The following is a 20420-nucleotide window of genomic DNA, read 5'->3' as shown; positions in this document are numbered from 1 at the left end:
GAGTCTAGCCCTTAGAAATTCTCCCTAGGGTCATACACTAAATAAGTGGGTTTTAAAAGTGAGGGTGGGGGGAAGGCTTATAGTACCTAGGAATCAACGCATTTCGTGTCTCAATGGGAGACCCAGGACCTCATTTAGGCCAGCGGCCAACCGTAGCTTTCATGAGACGCTCTGCGCCCAGGGGAGAGGGGTAAGAGGGCGCCTCAACACCCATTCACCAGGGCCCTGTGCCACATCCTAAGGAATCAGCTTCAGGCTAATTCCAAGTGGTACCTGGAGGCAAAGCTGGCTTTGCCCTGAAATGGAAAGGCCTTTAACTTCTAAAGCTAACAGTGTGCCTCCTTAATAGGTATTGCTGGTGCTTAAACTCATAAAACCATAGCCATAAACCACTTCATGTAGAAATCAGTTTTCTGAAATGCCTAAAAATTTAGTTGTGATCTTCAGCGACTGGGTTACAATTTTCTAAAACTGACAGAATTATGACAAGACCTTCTATAATACTGGTGTTCTCAAGACTGTGTCGCATCTAAAATCTTCCAATTCTCTGCATCTCACGTGTTTGCTTTTCTATAGTTTTGATCCATAAGGGAAAGCACTTAGGACTTCTTCAAGGCCTTAGTCGGGAGGTACTTCTTCAGCCCCATTTTTATTTAGCCCTTGTTCTTGGATACTCCAGTATTTATTCAAGGCATAATCCTGATACTTTTCTTTAAAGGTGCCGATTGAGAGTTTTGATTTTTGTCAAAATGCACACCGCCTGTGATCTCCCTAAGTGCCATGATGTGCGTTTGTAATCCAAAGTGACTATTTAAAAGCCATATAGAGTTAACAAAAGTTTTTCTCGAACATTGGACAGTACCGATCAGACAGCCCCGCCCAGCCCAGCCCCCGCAATTGTTAAAAGTCTCACCTGCCTGGCTCTTCTTACTGAGAGTGGAAGGCCAGAGGCAGAAGTCAGAAGTGGCAGTGTCATCATCTGTAAAATGAGGGGGACGAGCTCTAAGTTCCCTTCCAGCTCTAACGGTTCTAGCACCTTGAACTCCAAGACAGCAGGAGAAGCAAAGCCGATGGGGAGGGGGAGGGGGAGGCAGAGAAGTTCCCACCCCTCTTCAGTGCTTTCCCGGATGCCCCAGGCCCATAAGCAGAGGGTAAGAAGCTAGTGAGCGGCGTCTAATACCAGAAGCGAACACTTTCAAGATGACGAACCAAAACTAACGCAGTCTGGGCAGCTGCTCTGTGCTTTTCATAAATTCTTCCATCTTCGACAGGCCCCTGCCTAACCCTCCCAAATGCAAAATCCTCGCCGGCTCAAATGTTAAAACGTGGAAGTAGTGATTATGACAGAGGCTCAAAAGGGAGCAGATGAGATTTAAGGTCCCCCCCACCCCCACCCCCGCTCCGTGCTTATGCAGTCTGCCTTGGGAGACACAGGCGCTACGTGGAGGCCACAGAAGTTCCTTGGCCAGCCTTTTCACTGCACAGCATCTGGTGAGCTGGGGCTGGCGGAGCTAACAGTAATAGGCAGGCCACTTCTGTACAGATTACATTCAATGCTTGGTCTTGTGAGAGAAACCAGAGTAACGTGAACAATTTCAAACAGAAAGAAGCCCCACTTAAAACATCAACGCCTGCCCACCCCCCCCCACCTCCCCACAGAAGCACAGAGCTCACACAGATAGGCTTGTCAGTGTAAAAAAAAAAACAACTTCTCGTGGGTATTTGTACTTAAAATATGCTGTAGTCATAATTAAAATTCCATGTGGTTTCCCTTATTTTGATGCAGAAGCCTCATTAAAACCCCCGATGTGGGGCCTTGCCAGTAAACTCCAATATGGTTTTGAATTTATTCCTCCACCCCCTCACCTTCTCTGTTTTACCTGATGCATTCTGCTGATGTTTTTATTACCCGTCATATGCCAGGATCACTGTACCTTTTTGGTTTATAGATGCCAGCTAATGGAAATTGACATTCATTTTTCAATTATTGAGCTCTGGCTGTGGTTTATAGAAAACAATGCAACAAATTTCTGCTAGGTTTACAGAATTTTGACCAATCACTTCTGGTCATTTGAGACTGTAATGTCTTGAAGAGTAACTCCTTCTGGGCAAAGAGAGCTAATGTGGACTTTAAAGGGATTAAACAGTCATTTTTACAACTTACAAAACGTAGAATTTTCTGGAATTGCCTTACTCAGTTCGTGCTACCAAGAAATGTTTCTGAAACACCCTGCAATGTGTTCTCTATGAAGAAATATTAACAACTCCATACAGTCTCACATGAGATCCCTTATATAATAATCTATGGTGAGGAGAAGGAAAAAATTCTAAACTTAAAAGGAAAAAAATAAAATAAAGCCCTCCCTAACCTTCAGTTTATAATAATTGGTGCAGAAGTAAACGATACAATTAAACTTTCTTTCTTTGAACAGGGTAGTATCTGTTTTTAATCTCTGTTTTGCACATGAACTTGGGTATTCTTTTAGACAGCCTTCTTGACATTGTCTACTAAACTACACATACCTGTGTAGCTAGCCACATTACAACTACAAACTTAACAAAAGATATGGAGTAGAATACAACACTTGGGTGAATTTCTAGGGAGACAAACAAAAAGTGACTTCAACAAAATTTTGCACTTACAAAGATTTAGGTCGTGTCCTCCAGATTCTCTATAGTACCCATTTACCCTCCTTTGCCGGTTGGGGCACTCTGATGGAAAGGCCCAAATCCCTCATTTACTGCTAAGATAATCCATTCTAATCTTACCCATTAACAAGCAGGGAAGCTGAGATCCAGAGAAGGGGAGGCACGTACACGACAAAATCACGCTGCTTGAGAGATACAGAGCCATGACTTCTGACCTCTTTGTGGTCTTAGTTACCCTTAAGGAATCTGGTTGACACCATCATAGGTACATATGTATCTTGCCTTAGAAATCTAACCTTGCCTTTTTTTAAAACATTTAAGAAGGCTCTTCTGGTGCCTACATGTTGCCCCAATGAGAGTTACTGTCTTTGGGATATACTGACAAATTCTTGGACGTCTTGTTGGATCTAATCTGCTAAATTGTGGGCAGTTAGTTCAGTTGCTCATAGCATGATGTGAATGAGACCTAGGTCAAGGGTTTGATTCCCTTAGGACCTGCTGGGTTCCTACAGACGCGTTTCATTCTGGAACTGTTATCTGTACCTCTGGCCACAGTCAGATAGCTTGCAAAGGAATGCAGCTCTCATAAAGAGAGCTGCAAGAACCTTGCTCATTAAAACAGCACCAGCAGAGCCTAATATGCATGGGAAGAGTATGTTAATAAAATGCCCATGAAGCTCCAATAAAAATAAAACCAACATTAAAAGTACAAGAAACTCTTGGGGCACCTGGGTGGCTCAGTTGGTTAAGCATCTGACTTCAGCTTAGGTCATGATCTCACTAGTTCATGAATTCAAGCCCCACATCAGGCTCTCTGCTGACAGCTCAGAGCCTGGAGTCTGCTTCAGGATTCTGGGTCTCCCTCTCTCTCTGCCCCTCCCCTACTCATGTTCTGTCTGTCTCTCTCAAAAATAAACAAACATTAAAAATAATGAAAAAATAAAAATAAAAGAAATTTTAAAAAGCTTGCCTCTTCCCCCCGCTCCCCCGCCCCATCCCGCCAGCCAAGGTCTATCGGGAGAAAGGAAAGTCTCTTTTTTCCCCAACAGGGTTTCTTGGGTCTTCAGAGCAAATGAAAAGTGTGGTGGCAAGAAATGAAACCAAAGAAAAGGGAGCATAAAAGAGAGCCCCCAATCTTCAGGTCTTGTGGTCTGCAATCCCCCACCGGCATCTTTCACACACTGCTTTCTAGCACTAGTTATCCTGGGTCACGAGTGGGATGCTGAAGGCAGAGATTTGTCTAATCCTTGTTGGCCTCCCCCTCAGTGCTTAATAACAATATTACTTGACATTTCTAGGCCTTTACCTAATGCTTTTGCATACATCTCACTTAGTAGGCCCTCCGTAAATCATGGTCGGCCTGAGAACAAGCAAGGAGATCCCTAGAACGAATGGAAACAGGAGTCTGAAAACAGTAACAGACTGGGTACTTGCCATTTGGGGCTGTCAGCTAGGAAACCCTGTACCCGTGCATTGTCCCCTCTCAGCAGTGGGATTTACACATCCCACCTGAGGAGGCAGGTCAGGTGCAGGAAAGGAAGAGGGGCCTTGAAGCCAGGTGGAACTATGTTGGCACAGGCAGAGTCCCCTGTCCTACTTTTGAATGTAAGGGTATAAATGTACAGAATGAAAAGCCATCATCCTTCTCCACAATGAGGTGTTAACTTCAAAGCTTCATTGGGGCCTTTTAAATGGTAGGAGTTATTGCTTCGACAAATCTCAAATAAGCCCAACGTACTTTATTAACCCCCTCACGGCATTCTTTCCTTCAGAACGTAGAATACTCAGGATCGCCACAGAGCTGCTTTCCTCTAAGAATCTTCTTCCCTTTCTACAACATTTCTAGCTGCCCCCCCCCCAACTGCTCTATTATATAATTTCCTATTTCCCTCCTGTTCCAATAGCATTTATTTTCTGTGTCTCTCTTTTGGCCCCTTAAGAGTCACTACTTTACTGAACTATCAGCTGTTTCTTAGCCTGTTCTCTCCAACTATAAAGTAAGCTTGGGATGGTAAAGGTCATGATTTATTTTCCTCTCATATCCCCTCTGCACGGTAGGAGCTTAAGTTTTTGGGGGTTTGCTTTTTAATGTACATATATGGACGGATGGATGAATGAATCGGTAAGAAAGCTAGTCTAGGGATCAGGAACTGTGTACAATGGTTGGTACATTTTTGACGCATTAAAAACATAGATATAATAAGCATTAAAGCAATGCTGACATCAAACCTCACATGCATTCTAATACCACTCCAGACTATAAATCCTCATAAAACTCTCTTTAAAGAGTGTTCAAAGCTCTTCCCAAGCATCATTACATCACCTGACCTCATGTTTCGGACAATCAATCACCACTAGTGAACAGATTACCTCTGTTTTGCCACTGGTGTTGTTCCCGGTATCCTTAGCCCCAGCATCTGTATTTTATGTCTATCCTGGGGGCCATAGAGACAACAGAGGAGGGAGCAGGAGTGCCAGGCCACAGAAACATGGCCTGTGGGAAGGTGATCCCGGGGCAACCGCCCCCACACAGGTTATTTATTTGGGATAGGTAGTAAAGGTACCAGAGGGTAAAACTCACACTGTGTCAGAATTTCTGGACTAGTACAGGCAGCAAGTACATCAAAGTCAACAAGAATCGAAGACGACCTTTACAGATGAAGAAATGGAAGTCTGGAGACGAGGTAGATGTGAATGATACCAGGAGATTAAAACGAGGCTCTTCTTCCTGTAAAACCGGAGGGTGCCACCCCCACCCAGGCACAGGTCAGCCTTTCACAAGACATGACCGGGCACCTGCCCCACGAAGGGTGGAAAGTGAGGAGGCGGCTACTGGCATATTCGGAGTTCTCTGTCCTACTTTTGCAATGTCACGTCTCACTGCTCCCCAGTATGAACCCTCTTCTTCACGGCAGGACATACACTCAGGACCCTCACTGGAGCTTTGCGCATGCTCTCCCCAGACTCAGGACCAGCTCTCTTCTCTCTGCCAGACTAAGGCTGGGCAAGCACTATCTTTAAAGCTCACCAATAGGGGCACCTGGGTGGCTCAGTCGGTTAAGCGTCCGACTTCGGCTCAGGTCACAGTCTCACAGTTTGTGAGTTCAACCTCCACACTGAGCTCTGTGCTGACAGCTCAGAGTCTGGAGCCTGCTTCAGATTCCATCTCTCTCTCTCTCTCTCTCTCTCTCTCTCTCTCTCTGCCCCTCCTCCACTAGCACTCTGTCTTTCAAAAATAAATAAACATTAAAAAAATTTAAAAAAAAAAAGCTCACCAACACACAACAGCTTCCCAGGATGCAAATTCTTACCATCTTTGCTTTTTCATGTACATCCTGAACATTTATGTATGTAAAGTCTACTCCACACATTTTAAAGTATTATCATTGTGTTTAGAGAAGTATTGTCATTTTCCAACCAAGGGGAAAGCAAATTAAGCATAAGAATCGTGTATCCTTTTAGATCCTACCTACGACATAGTGCAGTGCTAAGAAAGGACAGTACTTCCAAAAAATGTGCTACACAGATGAGTTACTAGCATTACTAACAGGCAACATGACAGAAGCAGAAACGCTGTGTAAAGATCATCCAAAAATCGATTTTGGACTATATGCAGGGTAGTCCTTTGCATTTTCCACACTGAGGTTTTAAAGGATTTTTTACATCAATTTTCTTAATTTCCCTGAATTTCCCCCCTCACTTGAAAATGATCAAGAATCTATCATTAAATTAGCTTTACTTGTAATTACATTAAATAATAATTGGAAAAACATACCCTACACGGAGAAATGTAATGGATCACACCGATGGAGAAGAAACCAGCAAAATGAGAATGTGAAACCAATTTTTTTAAGATAATGGAAGGTCAGACTAGCAAACTCCATAGTTTTGCAAAAGAGAGGAAAAGTGCCTCAACTATCCAGGATAAATATTTATTTTCCGTGTTGTAATGAATTGTACTTTTCCACTGCATGCTCACAAATTCTGAAAGACCAGCTGATCCTAAGGCTAAGAAAGTATGCTATGCTGGAGGAAAGAGAGAGGGGGGGGAAAAAAAAAAAACAAACCTGGCAGTTTCCAGAAACTTCAACCATTCCTTAAACCCACCCAAATTTTGAGGATATTGTTGGAATACTATATTTCCTCTTTTTGAAGGCAAAGGAGGCAGGCATTAGGAGATGTGGGAGTGTATGCACACAGAGAGGGAGGGTAAGAGAGAAGGAAGGAACCAGGGGGTTGGGGTGGGGTGGGGGGGATGGAGAGAAACGGAGGAAAAATGAGAGAGATCTTCTTGCTAGGCCCTGATTAAGAACTTTTTAAAGGCCTAGGAAGGGTGGGTAGTCTTTGAAACCAGATCCGCTGCAGGAAGGAGGCCAGCACCCAGGACACCGTGTCTTTCAGAAGGGGCCACCCACGGTGCCGTGGCGGTCATATGACTGCTCTGTCACATCCTGAAGCCATTTCCAGCCCATGCACACGTCTGTGCTCCCATTTAGAGAGGATGGGATATATTGGGAACACACATATGGAAACACTTTCAGAGAATCAGTTTCCATGAAATTCATAATGAGCCAAGTGGCTTCAGATGTGGTTGCGTTCCTCCGATTAGCCAGAAAAAAAAAAAAAAAAAAAAGGAAAAAAGGAGGAAAAAAGGGACAAATCCAGCCTTTCAGACCTTATTTCAGTTTCAGAGAAATTAAAAACCACTAATGACTTATGGCTACCAAAACATGGAGTCATAATTAAGAGAGGAAAAACTAGGAGAAAGAGGGCTAGAGGTTTAAAAGCAGTAGTCTTCCCCTCCTCAAAATAACAGCATCAATATCAGTAATCTTATCTTAAATCACGGGGAGGCTTTCCTGCGATGGTATCTGCCCAGAGTGGTAGAATTCATTTTCTGACATCCTGGCAGAAGGCAGTGCGCATGCGCGCGCGGGGGTGGGGTGGGAGACGCGGAGGGGGGGCGGAGGCTCCAAGACCCGCTCTTATTTGATAACATATGTGGCCAATTAAGATTATTTTAAAAATTGCAACTAAATGATAAATTGTTCCTCAGTAAATCTTTCAAAAAAGCTTGAATGCAGAGGGGACAGCCTGGTATTTTCTCGTGGCCTGCGCTAGTGGTAACTCAGGCTATATTAAAAGCAGAAATTTATGAACTGGTCGAGATGTTATATATTAGACACCAAAGCTTAGCTGATAGGAGGGCATGAAATACAAGAAGGGAACAAATGGGGGAGGGTTTTTTAAGAGGGGCATAAAACGGGTATTAGTAAGTTCAAACATTATTTTTAGATTAAAACAAAAACAGGCATTTTACAGAGTAAAATTTCACGTGAAGAGAAGAGACCTGAAAAGGCTCTCCTCAAAGGAGCGGGGGTTCTTTGGGGCTGCGTCAACAGATTGAGGAGAGCAGCAGCAGTGAAGGAGCCCTGGGGTTTCCTCTGCCCTTTGGGGTGCTTTAGTGGAAAAATCTAAGGAGCGTTTCTCTGGAGTTTGGTAGCATGCCTGAACCCATTGTTCAGGAATGCTCTGACTCCAGGTTGCTGGGAACCAGCACTGGGCTATTGCTTAACAGAACAGCCTTTGCTTTGCGCCAACCATAGGAATCCCGTAAGAGATTTCATATCCACGGTATCCCATGACGTGGCCAGTTTCACTAAGAGGAAAGACTGGCTAGCCAGACAAGTGAGAGGGGAGGGCTCTGATCTGCAGAGGATTTTTACTGAAGTATTCCACTCACGTTATGGCACTGAACCCTCCCCACAGCTCTGTGAGGTACACAATGTCATTGACCCCCACACTGAGGACAACACACTGAAGCTAAGGGAAGTGACTTCCTCAAAGTTATAGACCGGGAACAGGTGGCCAGGACCTGGCCCCAGACCTGTGGGACTCGGCGGCCACAATCTCCTCCTCGTGCAGAAAATCAGGTTCATTCGTCATGCCGATTCTAACTGATCGGCCGTGCCCACCTGGAGGGCAATGGTGAAAAGGGGGCTTGATCAAGTATCAAAGACAGCCCTGGGGACAGAGGTGGGGATGGGGTGTGGAATGGGGAGGCTGACACATGCCACCTGTCTGCCATGCTTGACAACGGATCCCCCGATTGTCTTTGCCACTGATGCTCTAAGGAATGTTGGGCCAGTCGCTTTTTCTGTTTGTCGGGTAAGACCCTCATAAGTGAAAACCGGCAAAAGTACACAGCAAATAGGGGCGCCTGGGTGGCGCAGTCGGTTAAGCGTCCGACTTCAGCCAGGTCACGATCTCGCGGTCCGGGAGTTCGAGCCCCGCGTCGGGCTCTGGGCTGATGGCTCAGAGCCTGGAGCCTGTTTCCGATTCTGTGTCTCCCTCTCTCTCTGCCCCTCCCCCGTTCATGCTCTGCCTCTCTCTGTCCCAAAAATAAATAAACGTTGAAAAAAAAATTAAAAAAAAAAAAGTACACAGCAAATATAAACATCTCCACCTCCAAAGGGTATTCCTTCCTACCAGTACCACTTGAACTAGCAGAGCGAGAGGAAAAGAAAATTGAAACACTGGGTCCAAACTAGGCAAGCCCGGAGGTGAGATTCAGAATCCTGAAAGTCCCGCACACCCAGTTCCAGGCCCCAGCGGAACTCTCCTGTAAAAAGCATGCCCATTGCAGTGGGGAGAGGAGGCGAGGACAGCAGACAATCATCACAGGGACCACATCCCACCATCCCCTGAATGCACAGACTGTGTTTTCAGCTTGGACTTCAATTCTCCGCTTGCTAAAGTAGGAAAAGTTCTGCTCCTCTCGGAGCAGACCCTGCCTCTGCGTCCAGCACTGAGCCAGAAAGACCCTGGGGGAAGGAAGAGTCGGATCCAGGCAGCAGCTGCCCCCGAGGCAGTATTAGTCGAAAGCTGAGAAGCCTGGATATTCCCTCCAAAGGCTTAGCACACCCCCATGTGATCCAACGGCCCATGTGATTCAAACCACCCAACGTCCCAAGACCCAGAATTTGAACCAGATCACCGAAGTACTAACCACTCAGTCAGCTCTAAGGGGGACAGCTAGGACGGGCCTAACACAATCCATACTAATATCTAGGATCCAAGCCCTAGGCTTTGGGCTCCAGCTATATCCTGCCAGGACGCATCCTTATGTTTGCCCTCTCTCCCTCTACAGTCTGACGGACACACTGAACTCCCCAGCATAGGCCTTTGCTGGTCATGCCCAGGGACTGGTTCCCGTCCCCGGAGGAAAATACAAGGGCCTTCCTGGCTGGGACAGAAGGTTACCTTCAAATCAAGACCCACTTTTGTGTGCGTCTTAGACCTTCTGCCCGCAAGGCTCATCTGGGTTCCTGAATTCTCAGCTTGTCCAACTTACTGGTTCCTCAGGACTTCCTTGCTCATTACTGCCTACCTTTTCTGTGGCTTCATGTCCCACTCTTTCCTCAAGTACATGTACATTTCTAGATCTCTACAGACACACAACAAATGTCTGCTGGGATAGCAGTCTTGTCTCTGCTTACCTTTCCAGTCTTATCTCTTACTCCACTTCATCAAGTCTACGATCCAGTCAAACTGGACCCTTTTCCATTTCCCGTACGACCCCCCATCTCCCCACCTTTGTGCCCTGGTTTACATGATTCCCTCAGGCCCTCAGTATCCCCACCCCCCATCCTATCTCATAGCAATCTCGGAATTCCTATCCCTGGAATTCTACGCAGCCTTTAAAACCTACTTCACAATCCCCCTCTGCTTCAAAGATTCTTCTCATGTTCTTGTTTTAGCCCAATAGGGACCTCTCCATCTGCACCTCGTTCTCCATCCGTATCTCTCAAGGCGTGTACACGCTGAGGACCTAGCATCCCCCTTATCACGCGGCTAAGCCTACGAATTCCTTGAGAACAGGCTCTGTCCTTCGTATCTTTAAATACACTGTCGCTCCTCTCAGAGCAACACATGGTATGTGTGTGTGTGTGTGTGTGTGTGTGTGTGTGTGTGTGTAAAAAGAGATGGGAATACCCTTACTGCACTCTATGTATGCCTTCTGGTTTCTGCCTATTCCAATTTGTGTCCCTTTTCCCCACTGGGCTCATCTCATTAGCATCCACTATTTTTCATCCTATTAGAAATCATGATAGGCCAAAGGACGGTATTTCTTTAACAACAGGGGAACATTTCAATTGAAGTTTTTTTTTTTTTATAAAGTGATGACAGGCACACCTTCTCCCACTGGAGGTTCGGATCCAGTAACATCAGGAAACAAACTACTAAGTTTTATTTAACTGAAAAACTGACTCACTCTGAAAAGAATTTCTCTTGCTTTGTTTCTAGAGTTGATCCTAAAACCGCGTACAAGAGACTTCACCCTATCCTGAGACAAAGCCCCTCATACAACTTCCGAATCCAAACGCGGTGTTACAGAAACTGGTTCCTCTGACAGTCTCAGAGTTTTTCCACTCAAGCCTCGCACACGGAATTAACTCAAAACTTCTGCAAGAGAAACGTCCCTTTTAGAGTTTGATTTGGCATCAGTTTCAAAGAGCTGTTTGTATATTTTAGAATATGTAGAATTTTCCTTTGATTGAAACCTCTCTTTTAACAATGGACAAGAGATGATTTCTCTTCTGAGTGATTTAAACAAAAACAAACACATCTTAGTTACATAGAGCCTTGTTCTCAAAGTGGTTTTTTTTGAGAGAAATCAAACCCTACAGATTGTTAAGCATTTGGCAAAAGCCTTCAAACAGCCAAAGCCAAATAATAGTGAACTTTTTCCTTCTTGTAGGAGATAAACAAATACTAGAGCAAATCGGGGAGGGGGGGGTGGGGAAGATCTCCTTTCACTTTCTACTCCACTTGATAACACACACACACACACACACACATCCCTTCAGAGGGGTTTCATCCTCCATGCATACTTCTGGTGCTATAGTCATAAAACTTGCCACAAATGGACATTTTCAACATCTGTTTGTGGCTGCTCCCAGACTCCCTGAATTTCTTTGGGATGTGAAGCCTTCTGTCTCCCAAGTGTAAACAGACATACCTAATTATGTATTAAGGTGTCTGAGAATAGCTACTTGTTTTGATGACCACCCCCCTACACACACTAAAAAAAAAAAAAAAAAAAAAAGGGAGTGAGCAAGCGGGCCTGGTCTGCTCTGTGTGCTGTGGGACAAACAGTAGCCCAGTGGTAGCTCCTTCTCAAACAATTCTCTGCCTGCCACGGACAAACCCCAGTCCGACTGTTCCCAGCCCGAGAATACAGTGTACCGAGTCTCTTCCAGATGTGGACCAAAACAGTCAATGACTGGTCAAGAGAGATGACACTGTCACCAAGCCAGGGCAAAATCTATTCAGTTTCTTCGTAAGGATTTAATTTCAGGGTAAAAGAGGAAAGAGCAAAGGAGGAGGAGATAATTTAAGGGTAGCTCTTTTTCTTCTTCAGATCACAAGGGGCCATCCGTGTGCAGCAGTAACAGAAAAAATGTCAGCAGCCTATTAGAAATGTAGCAGGAGAAAACCATTCTAGAGCACTGGACTATCAGCCAGAGATTTGGGTTCTGGTCACAGCACTGTCCCAGGCGAGTAGGCAGCCATGAGGAGTCCCCTCCCCTCCCTGACCCACACATTCCTTGTCAGTAAGAATGACAGAATTTAACTAAATCATCTCCCTGGGTTTCTAGCTCCAAAATTCTGATTCTGCTACATGTGAGGCAACCTGCAGAATTCCAAACATACCTTCAAAAGTTCTATTAGAAACACTGTTCCTCTAAAGAAAGGTGCCCATTCATTAAAAAATAGTATCTCAGGGTTTTTTTAAATTTTCTTAATGTTTATTTATTTTTGAGAGAGAGAGAGACAGAGTGAGTGGGGAAGGGGCAGAGAGAGAGAGGGAGACACAATCCGAAGCAGGCTCCAGGTTCCGACTGTCAGCACAGAGCCCGACACAGGGCTCGAACTCACAAGCTGTGAGATCATGACCTGAGCCGAAGTCAAACGCTCAACCAACTGAGTCACCCAGGTGCCCCCTCAGGGTTGTTTTAAATGAGGTATATCCACCGCGCAAAAAATACCCAGGATTTCTCTCCAGATGACAAATGTCAATTAGAAAATAGGGAATACTTTTACACACACACACGCGCACACACACACACACACACACACACACACACACACACACAAATGTAACTGTCAATGACAGTTTGCAATGGAGGCCTAAAGAAAATGGGAACACTTCTTACAAAAGCTTTTTCATCGTCAAATTGAGCAGTAAAGAGGGTTAAAATTAGCTTTAGGCTCACACAGTTGATGAGAAATACGAAGTGAGCTATTTCTCTTTAGCTCCTTGTTCTGGATTCGTCAAGTAAGTTGTTTTGATCTGAACTATCTGAAATTAAAACAAATTAACATTTTACATCAACCTTTCCAACTCTTGCAGGATAGGAGGTATAGTTATGCATAATTTAAGTAGCTTAGGTTTTCCTGTCCAACACATAAAAATACGTACTTTGAGGTTTTAACATTTCATTAATATGTACATTTTTAATCTCTCGAATAAAATTGAGATTTATAAAATTAGGGGGTGGGCTGTTTCCACTGTTATTTCTGGCAGGAACTCAGTGAGTTTTACTTTATTTTGGGTACCCTGACGTGTATAAAGTATGAACGTCAGCAATTTAGTAAGGATTGCTGGTGTTATGTCCCCCAAGTGTAGGCTGGAAAGACCAATGCAATGGAACTCCCTCCGGGGATGATACCCAGCAGGCTCTGTAGCAAAGTCTGGTTCTGATATGGGGAGACTGTTAGGACAAAGCATAGTGAGGAAAGCACATTTGGAACCAAAAGACTTGGGGCTGAGGGTTGACTCTCCTGATCTTTGACTATGTGACCTAGGTCTAGTCTCTGAATGTCTCAGATCCCCAATTTCCTACTGGCAAAATAGAGACTACAGTAGTATCTACACTCCAGTGAGCTGTTAACAGTGATTAAATGAGACAATGTCTATGAAAAGTGTTTTCCACATACTTAAAATACTATCTGGATATTATTATCATTATTAATGCTAAGATTTTACTATCCCCTTTGGACTCAGTTGCTATAATTCACCCCATTTTCCATTTTCCTCAGCACCTAATTTGTCTTAGAATACGTGGTGTTATATATATATATATATATACATACACACACACACACAGACACACACATACATATATCCAGAAGCTTTAATTTCTGACATCAAAAAAGCCCCTGTTATAGATGACCCGAGTGTCCTGAGTCTTTTCAACTTCCTTGCTCTCTGGAGTTCCCGAATTAGAGCAGTAGAAGAATTCAAGCTTCCCCCTGAGGATGCCTCCTCCTTCCTGGTGGTGTCTTTAGTTTTTCTTCACACGCTCCATGACACCTGCCCAAGTTTCCACCTCTCTCAGCTGACCCAGCCTTCAGGCCAGCATCCTATGAGACAGCAGCCCGCCCTGTTGCTGGAATCCACCTGTCACCTAGCTACACTGGGCCACAGACCTCCTCACCTCCAGTGTGATGCTGCGGGTGAATCCACAGTCCCAACTCTGAGTGTGTTTGTACAGATCTCTTTATTCATCCCGTTTCCCTCAATGCCAGCCTGCTTTTTATATGCGTTAGAGCTTACCTGCCACGTCTGTGGGCAGCTGAAGACCTTTACCTCAAGCATTGCATTTTACATAACCTAAGTGGGACAGCTGATGTGATTTTTATAAACTTCTAGGGGCGCCTGGGTGGCTCAGCTGGTTGAGCGTCCGACTTCGGCTCAGGTCATGGTCTTGCAGTCCGTGAGTTCGAGCCCCGTGTCAGGCTCTGTGCTGACAGCTCAGAGCCTGGAGCCTGCTTCGGATTCTGTGTCTCCCTCTTCTCTCTGCCCCTCCCCTGCTCACTCTCTCTCTCTCTCCCTCAAAAATAAATGTTAAAAAAACTATAAACTTCTGGAAAGATTGGTTTCCAACTTTCAACTAGAAGTTCTACTATTTATACGTTGAGAGGTGACTTTGTTATTAAATGATGGCAAGAAGACCCTTGGGGGTGGAGTTCACTTTGGGGAAACAGTTTTTCTCTTTTAGGCACCAGGCAACCTGGCAAAGAAGAGCAGGAAAGTCACTTTCGCAGCTTAGCCATCTTCAGGGACCCAGGGAGCCGTGGCTTTGCACGCCCAAAGCTGGCACTTTGAATACTGGCTTGGGAAGCGTGTGCCCGGGCTGAAACGTAACCGTGGCTCCAGTTTTCTAGCCCTAAGGTCCTAGTTTTGTCTAGTCACCAGTTCTGTGATCTGCAATATTATACTGCAGTGTGGTAGTGAAAAAGAACAGTACCCGAGGCTTAATTAAGCATGAGCATGATCAAGACCACCCCTCAACTGAAGAAGAAGAAAATTAATTACACACATTGGTACCATAGGGATTTAGAACTCCTGGCTCCTGGGGAGAAAACACCCCTCTTTCTAGTAGAGTACGCTGTTCTTAAAGTTTACTCCTTTCACAGTGACTTTTCCTTTCCCCCCAGTGGCTTGTTACCTGTTGTTTCTCAATCTAGATTTGCCTCCTCCTTACGCTGAAACTTTGGCTTCTATTCTCCTTTACTGTTCCATTCCTAATGACAAAGCCGGGGAGAAGGCTTAAAAACTAGGTTTGAGCGCCAAAGAAACAGCCAACCTATTACCCAGAATTCCAATCTGTAAAGTTCTCAGAGCCCTTGGACTTCTGATAACATCTCCCATCTTATGAGAGGCTGATCCTCTTTGAATTGTATCTTGTTTTGAGTCCTCTGCGCTTCTAAAACCCAAGATGGATCCCTCAAATACATTTTAAGTAGATTGGGTCACTGCTCCTAAGACCTGGATTTTACCACTTTCCTTCTTTTCTTGAAAAATAGCGATGTGAGTTTTCAGCATGCGGACCTCTGCACCTCGGATTCCAAGAAGCAGCAGATGTCCACGGAGAGTCAGGCTTTTGTTGCTTTTCAAACAGGAAATGTACAGAATTGCTCTTATCTTCACAAGATCTTGAAGCTAACTTCTAGAGTCCCTAATTGAAGGGTGCGGGTGGGGGTGGGGGTGAGGCTATCTCTTTTTAAGGCACAGGGCACCGTGAAAGAATCCCGGAAGGGCGCGACAGCTGACTGCAACACTTAGACTAATTGGCTCGGCTATTTAAAGCTTCCTCCTTCACCCTCAGTGTGTATTTAGCACATTCTACTGATTCAAGTTCTTTCCAATTTAAGATACGCCCCCGTTTCTCAATCCTCTGGGAAGAAGCTGTTCTAGGTGGTTTTCCCATTCACAGGGAGGACAAGCACTCCGCCTCCCCTGGCTTTACTTTGCTCATATGGCAAGATATTAGCTGGCCAGCCAGACGTGACTCACCCCCCGCTCCTGCTCAGGGGTCTCCTCGCTGCAGGACTGTTGCTGCACGCTTCTGGGTATGAGCACCTGCATAGCCAGCTTGGTCACACCAGTGTGGTGATTTTCATTTTATTCTTTTTTTTTTTTTCATGTTTATTCATTTTTGAGAGAGACAGACAGAGCGTGAGTGGAGGAGGGGCAGAGAGAGAGAGAGAGAGGGAGACACAGAATCTGAAACAGGCTCCAGGCTCTGAGCTGTCAGCACAGAGCCCGACGTGGGGCTGGAACCCACAGACCGCGAGATCATGACCTGAGCCGAAGTCGGACGCTCAACCGACTCAACCACCCAGGCGCCCCGCATTTCATTCCGTCTTAAAGGAGTAAAAGGAATGGGTGTGCATCAAAGCTATCAAAGACATTGAAAACGTACTACCTATACTTGAAGAGGGTGAGAAGAACATACAATGCCGGTGGTTCCCCCAAATTAATCTAATCATTGTGCTTCACTGCACTGAAATCTGTGTTTGCACAGCGCCAAGGAAGGGGAGCTCCTGGAAATAATCAGATTAATGTGTCAATGAAAACAACCGAACCAAGCATTTCAGCTCTCTAAATGGATTTCTGGCCTGAATTTTCCAGGTTGGTGGTTTTGTATTCACCCAATAACTCAAGCGATTCCTGAATTACCACTTCGCTCTGGGGTGTATGAACAATGTCTAAAGGTTAACTAAAATTTTATAAGATGTAGTATTATTCCTTTAAAGTAGACCAACAGCTGGGGACAAGCACGGCTAACACATTTTCATGATCCAGGCAAAATACCCGCTCCCGTCCAGAGTGTCTCTGTCCTCACCACTTTCAGGCAAGCGGAAGCCACCTTCCTCCCACCAGGGTGACTGCCACCGCCTCCCAAAAACACTGTTGCTTCCTCCCCCATACTCTTACACAGCTCTCCCCCCAACAGCCAGAGTGACATTTTGAAACTAGAAATCCATTTATATCACGATTCCGCTTAAGATCTGCCCATGGCAGGAGCGTGCCTGGATAGCTCAGTCTTGATTTCGGCTCAGGTCATGATCTCACAGTTCATGAGTTCGAGCCCTATGTCGGGCTCCGCACTGACAGCACAGAGCCAGCTTGGCATTCTCCCATTCTCTCTCTCTCCCTCTCTCTCTCTCTGCCCCTTCCCTGCTCTCTCTCTCCAAATAAATAAATAAGCTTTAAAAAATTTAAAAAAAAAAAAAAAGGATCTGCCTATGGCTCATGGCTGCTCAGACGAGCAAACCCAAACCTTTGCTCCTGACCAGCAGAGGACCAGCATGACCCGGAGTAGCAATCTCTCTGATTTCATCTCATCTTCTACCCACTCCAGCCACTGGACATTCTTCTCCCCACCTCAGGGCCCTTGCTCTGGCCTTCTCTGCTGTCTGCAGTAAGCTTCCTCATAACATCACCCTATTTTACTTTCTTTACAGCACATATCCCTAGGTAATATTTTCTCATTTTCAATTGCCTACCCTTCCCCAATAATAGCTAACATGTATTACCAGGCATTATTCTAAGAGCTTTATGTACTTTATCCTTTTGTCCTCATAACAACCTTCTAAAGTTAGTGGTATTGTTATTATTATTATTATTATTATTATTATCCCATTTCACGGATGAGGAAATTGTGGTACAGACAAGCTAAGTAATAGTCCCAAGATCACATAGCAAGTGAGTCAAAAAGCCCAGATTGAAACCCACAGAGTCTGGCTCCAAAAACTGTTTAATGACTATATCATATGTCAGCAGAGAAAGTTCCCTGAGCTTTTCTGTCTTACCCATCACTGTATCTCTGGTGACCGGAACAGTCTCAATAAACGAGTGGATTTAATGTTGACAATAATTTGTATTAATGAAGACTTTTATCATGTGGTCATGAAGTACTATGATAGCAATGTTTCACTAAAAGGAACTTCTTGTTATAATTCTAATAATATTTTTTCTAAATATATTATTTCTTTAATATAGAAAGTCTGGTCCTCACATCCCATTTAGCCTATTATTAATAGAGTTCACCTATTCTTTTGTTTTCATAACTGTTAGCGGGTAAGATTCTCAGTTCTCCAGTAAGATAAATTGTATTTCATTATAACCAACCCCAGGTTAGATAAGTCACATAAAACCATGCAAAGGTATATAAAATGTCAATCATTTTTTTTTAATTTTAATAAAGCTGTGGTTTCAAAATCTCTCTGCAGACTCAGACACATATGCAAGCGTAAGAGGCTTCACGTTAAATAGAAAGTCACCTGTGGTCAAGTGTCAAGGTCTTTGGCACTAATTCACCTGATCCTACATTGTTTCTCAACAGAATCAACTGAAACACAAGACAAACTTTTCTTGACACCTACAGTAGTTATTCCTACTAATTTAGTTCATAACCCAAGTACTATGCTAGCTTTTATTTTTGTTATGGGTGGCGGTATGCAGATTTTTGATCTGCTGATTCCTAAATGTTTCTGAGAGAAAACCCACCCCTTCAGGACTTATTTTAGAATCACAGACATTCAGAGCTTTATGATGCACCCTGGAGCGTATCTAGCCCAACTCGCTCATTTCACACACAAGGAACCTAAGACCCATAGAAAACTTAAGTGAGCTGCTCAAAACTCAGGTTCCTCAATTTCCAGCAAAGCGCTGTTTCCAGCATGTTGCAAGTGATGCTATGAGTGTTTGTGCTATATGCCTGGGCCTCGGAAGGAGTATTTTTGAATAAACCAAACCAATGCAACACAATTTTATTGAGCAGCTGCTATTTTTTTTTAAATGTTTTTATTTATTTTTGAGACAGAGAGAGACAGAGCATGAGCAGGGGAAGGGCACAGAGAGAGAGGGAGACACAGAATTCGAAGCAGGCTCCAGGCTCTGAGCTATCAGCAGAGAGCCTGACGCAGGGCTCGAACTCACGGACTGTGAGATCATGACCTGAGCTGAAGTTGGACGCTTAACCGACTGAGCCACCCAGGCACCCCAAGCAGCTGCTATTTTATCAGTGTTGGGTTCAATCCAATTTTGGGGGTGTATGTCCCAATTTAAATGCTCTAATCATCTGCTGGATTAAACAGGTCATCTGAGGTTTTACTAACCCTTCCAAGGTTAATCCAACTATTAACCCAACAGTATCGTTACGCACTTGAACATCAATGATCATTGAGCACCATTTAGGACAGAGATTGTTAAGAGTAGATCAAAAAATCCAACTGTACGTAATCTACAAGAAGCCCACTTTAGATATAAAGGCACAAAGAGATTACATAAAGCAGCAGGAACTCCCATTCATTGCTGCTTTGGAATGCAACATGGCACAGCCACTTTGGGAAACAGTTTGGCAGCTTCTTACAAAAGTAAATACACTCTTACCACGTGATCCAGCAACTGCACTCTTTGGCATTCACCCAATGAAGCTGAAAAGTTGGGTCCACATAAAACGTATACACAGATGTTTATAGGTTATAAGGTACTCACACTATCTATCCATGAAGTGCTATAGTGTTAGTGAAGGTAGACTGGGAGTAGTGGTAAATGTATATTGCAAACTCGGATAACCATGAAAAGAGGGTAAAGAGAGAAGCATAACTGATATGCTAGGAAAGGAGAGATAATAGAATCATATAAAATGCTGAACTAAAACCACGAAAGGTAGAAAGAGTGGAAGAGGGGCACCTGGGTGGCTCAGTCGGTTAAGCATCCGACTCTGTTTCGGCTCAGGTCATGATCTCAACGGTTCATGAGTTTGAGCCCCGCATCAGGCTCTATCCTGTCTGTGTGGAGGCTTCCCGGGATTCTCTCTCTCCCTCTTTCTCTGCCCCTCCCCTGTGCTCTCTCTCTCTCTCTCTCTCTCTCTCAAAATAAATAAATAACTTTAAAAAAGAAAAAAAAAAGAAAAAGAGTGAAAGACAAGAAATAGGATAAAAAACAGGGCAATAATAAAAAATAGTAACAAATATGATAGATAGTAATCCAACCATGTCAATCCAACACTTTGAATGTCAGTGGTCTAAATGCACCAATTAAAAGACAGAGATTGTCAGAGCAGACCAAAAAACAAGACACTAGTAATGCTTCAAAGGTACAGTACCTGTGACACCTACGAACTTCTAAGGTCAGAAAAATAACTTTCTGTTGTTTGTGTTATTTCTGTTGCTAACTGCCCAGAAGGCCAATCTCTTTCTTTTTCAGAATCTTTCAGGTCGACTCTCCACTGTACCCTTAAGCAAAACTGAGCATGTACTGTTTTCCTAAGGTATAGTTTGGAAGCTTACAGGTTTGTTTTTTTTTAATGATGAGTACCACAACACTATTATCAGACTTTTTCCTCTTTTCCGAGCCTATTTTAATTCCTTCGGTGGCTTTTGTTTAGAAAGGGTTCTTCTTAATTATG

The 20420-nt window shown here is 44.2% G+C and overlaps 1 protein-coding gene across 7 annotated transcripts in view; it reads right to left on the bottom strand.

Moving 5' to 3' along the window:
* RUNX2 (RUNX family transcription factor 2) overlaps positions 1-20420 on the bottom strand; it is a 326243-nt gene that overhangs the window by 106064 nt on the left and 199759 nt on the right. For 2 of the 7 annotated variants that reach the window (XM_047858044.1, XM_047858049.1), the window contains one exon: positions 914-979. The exons of the other annotated variants lie outside the window; for them this stretch is intronic. In XM_047858044.1, the coding sequence (XP_047714000.1) occupies positions 914-979 (66 nt within the window). The remainder of the gene's footprint in view (positions 1-913; positions 980-20420) is intronic. 7 annotated transcript variants of the gene reach the window in all.

The sequence above is a fragment of the Prionailurus viverrinus genome, chromosome B2 (assembly GCF_022837055.1).
Source record: "Prionailurus viverrinus isolate Anna chromosome B2, UM_Priviv_1.0, whole genome shotgun sequence".
Classification (NCBI taxonomy): Eukaryota; Metazoa; Chordata; class Mammalia; order Carnivora; family Felidae; genus Prionailurus; species Prionailurus viverrinus.
This window is presented reverse-complemented; position numbering and strand designations above follow the sequence as displayed.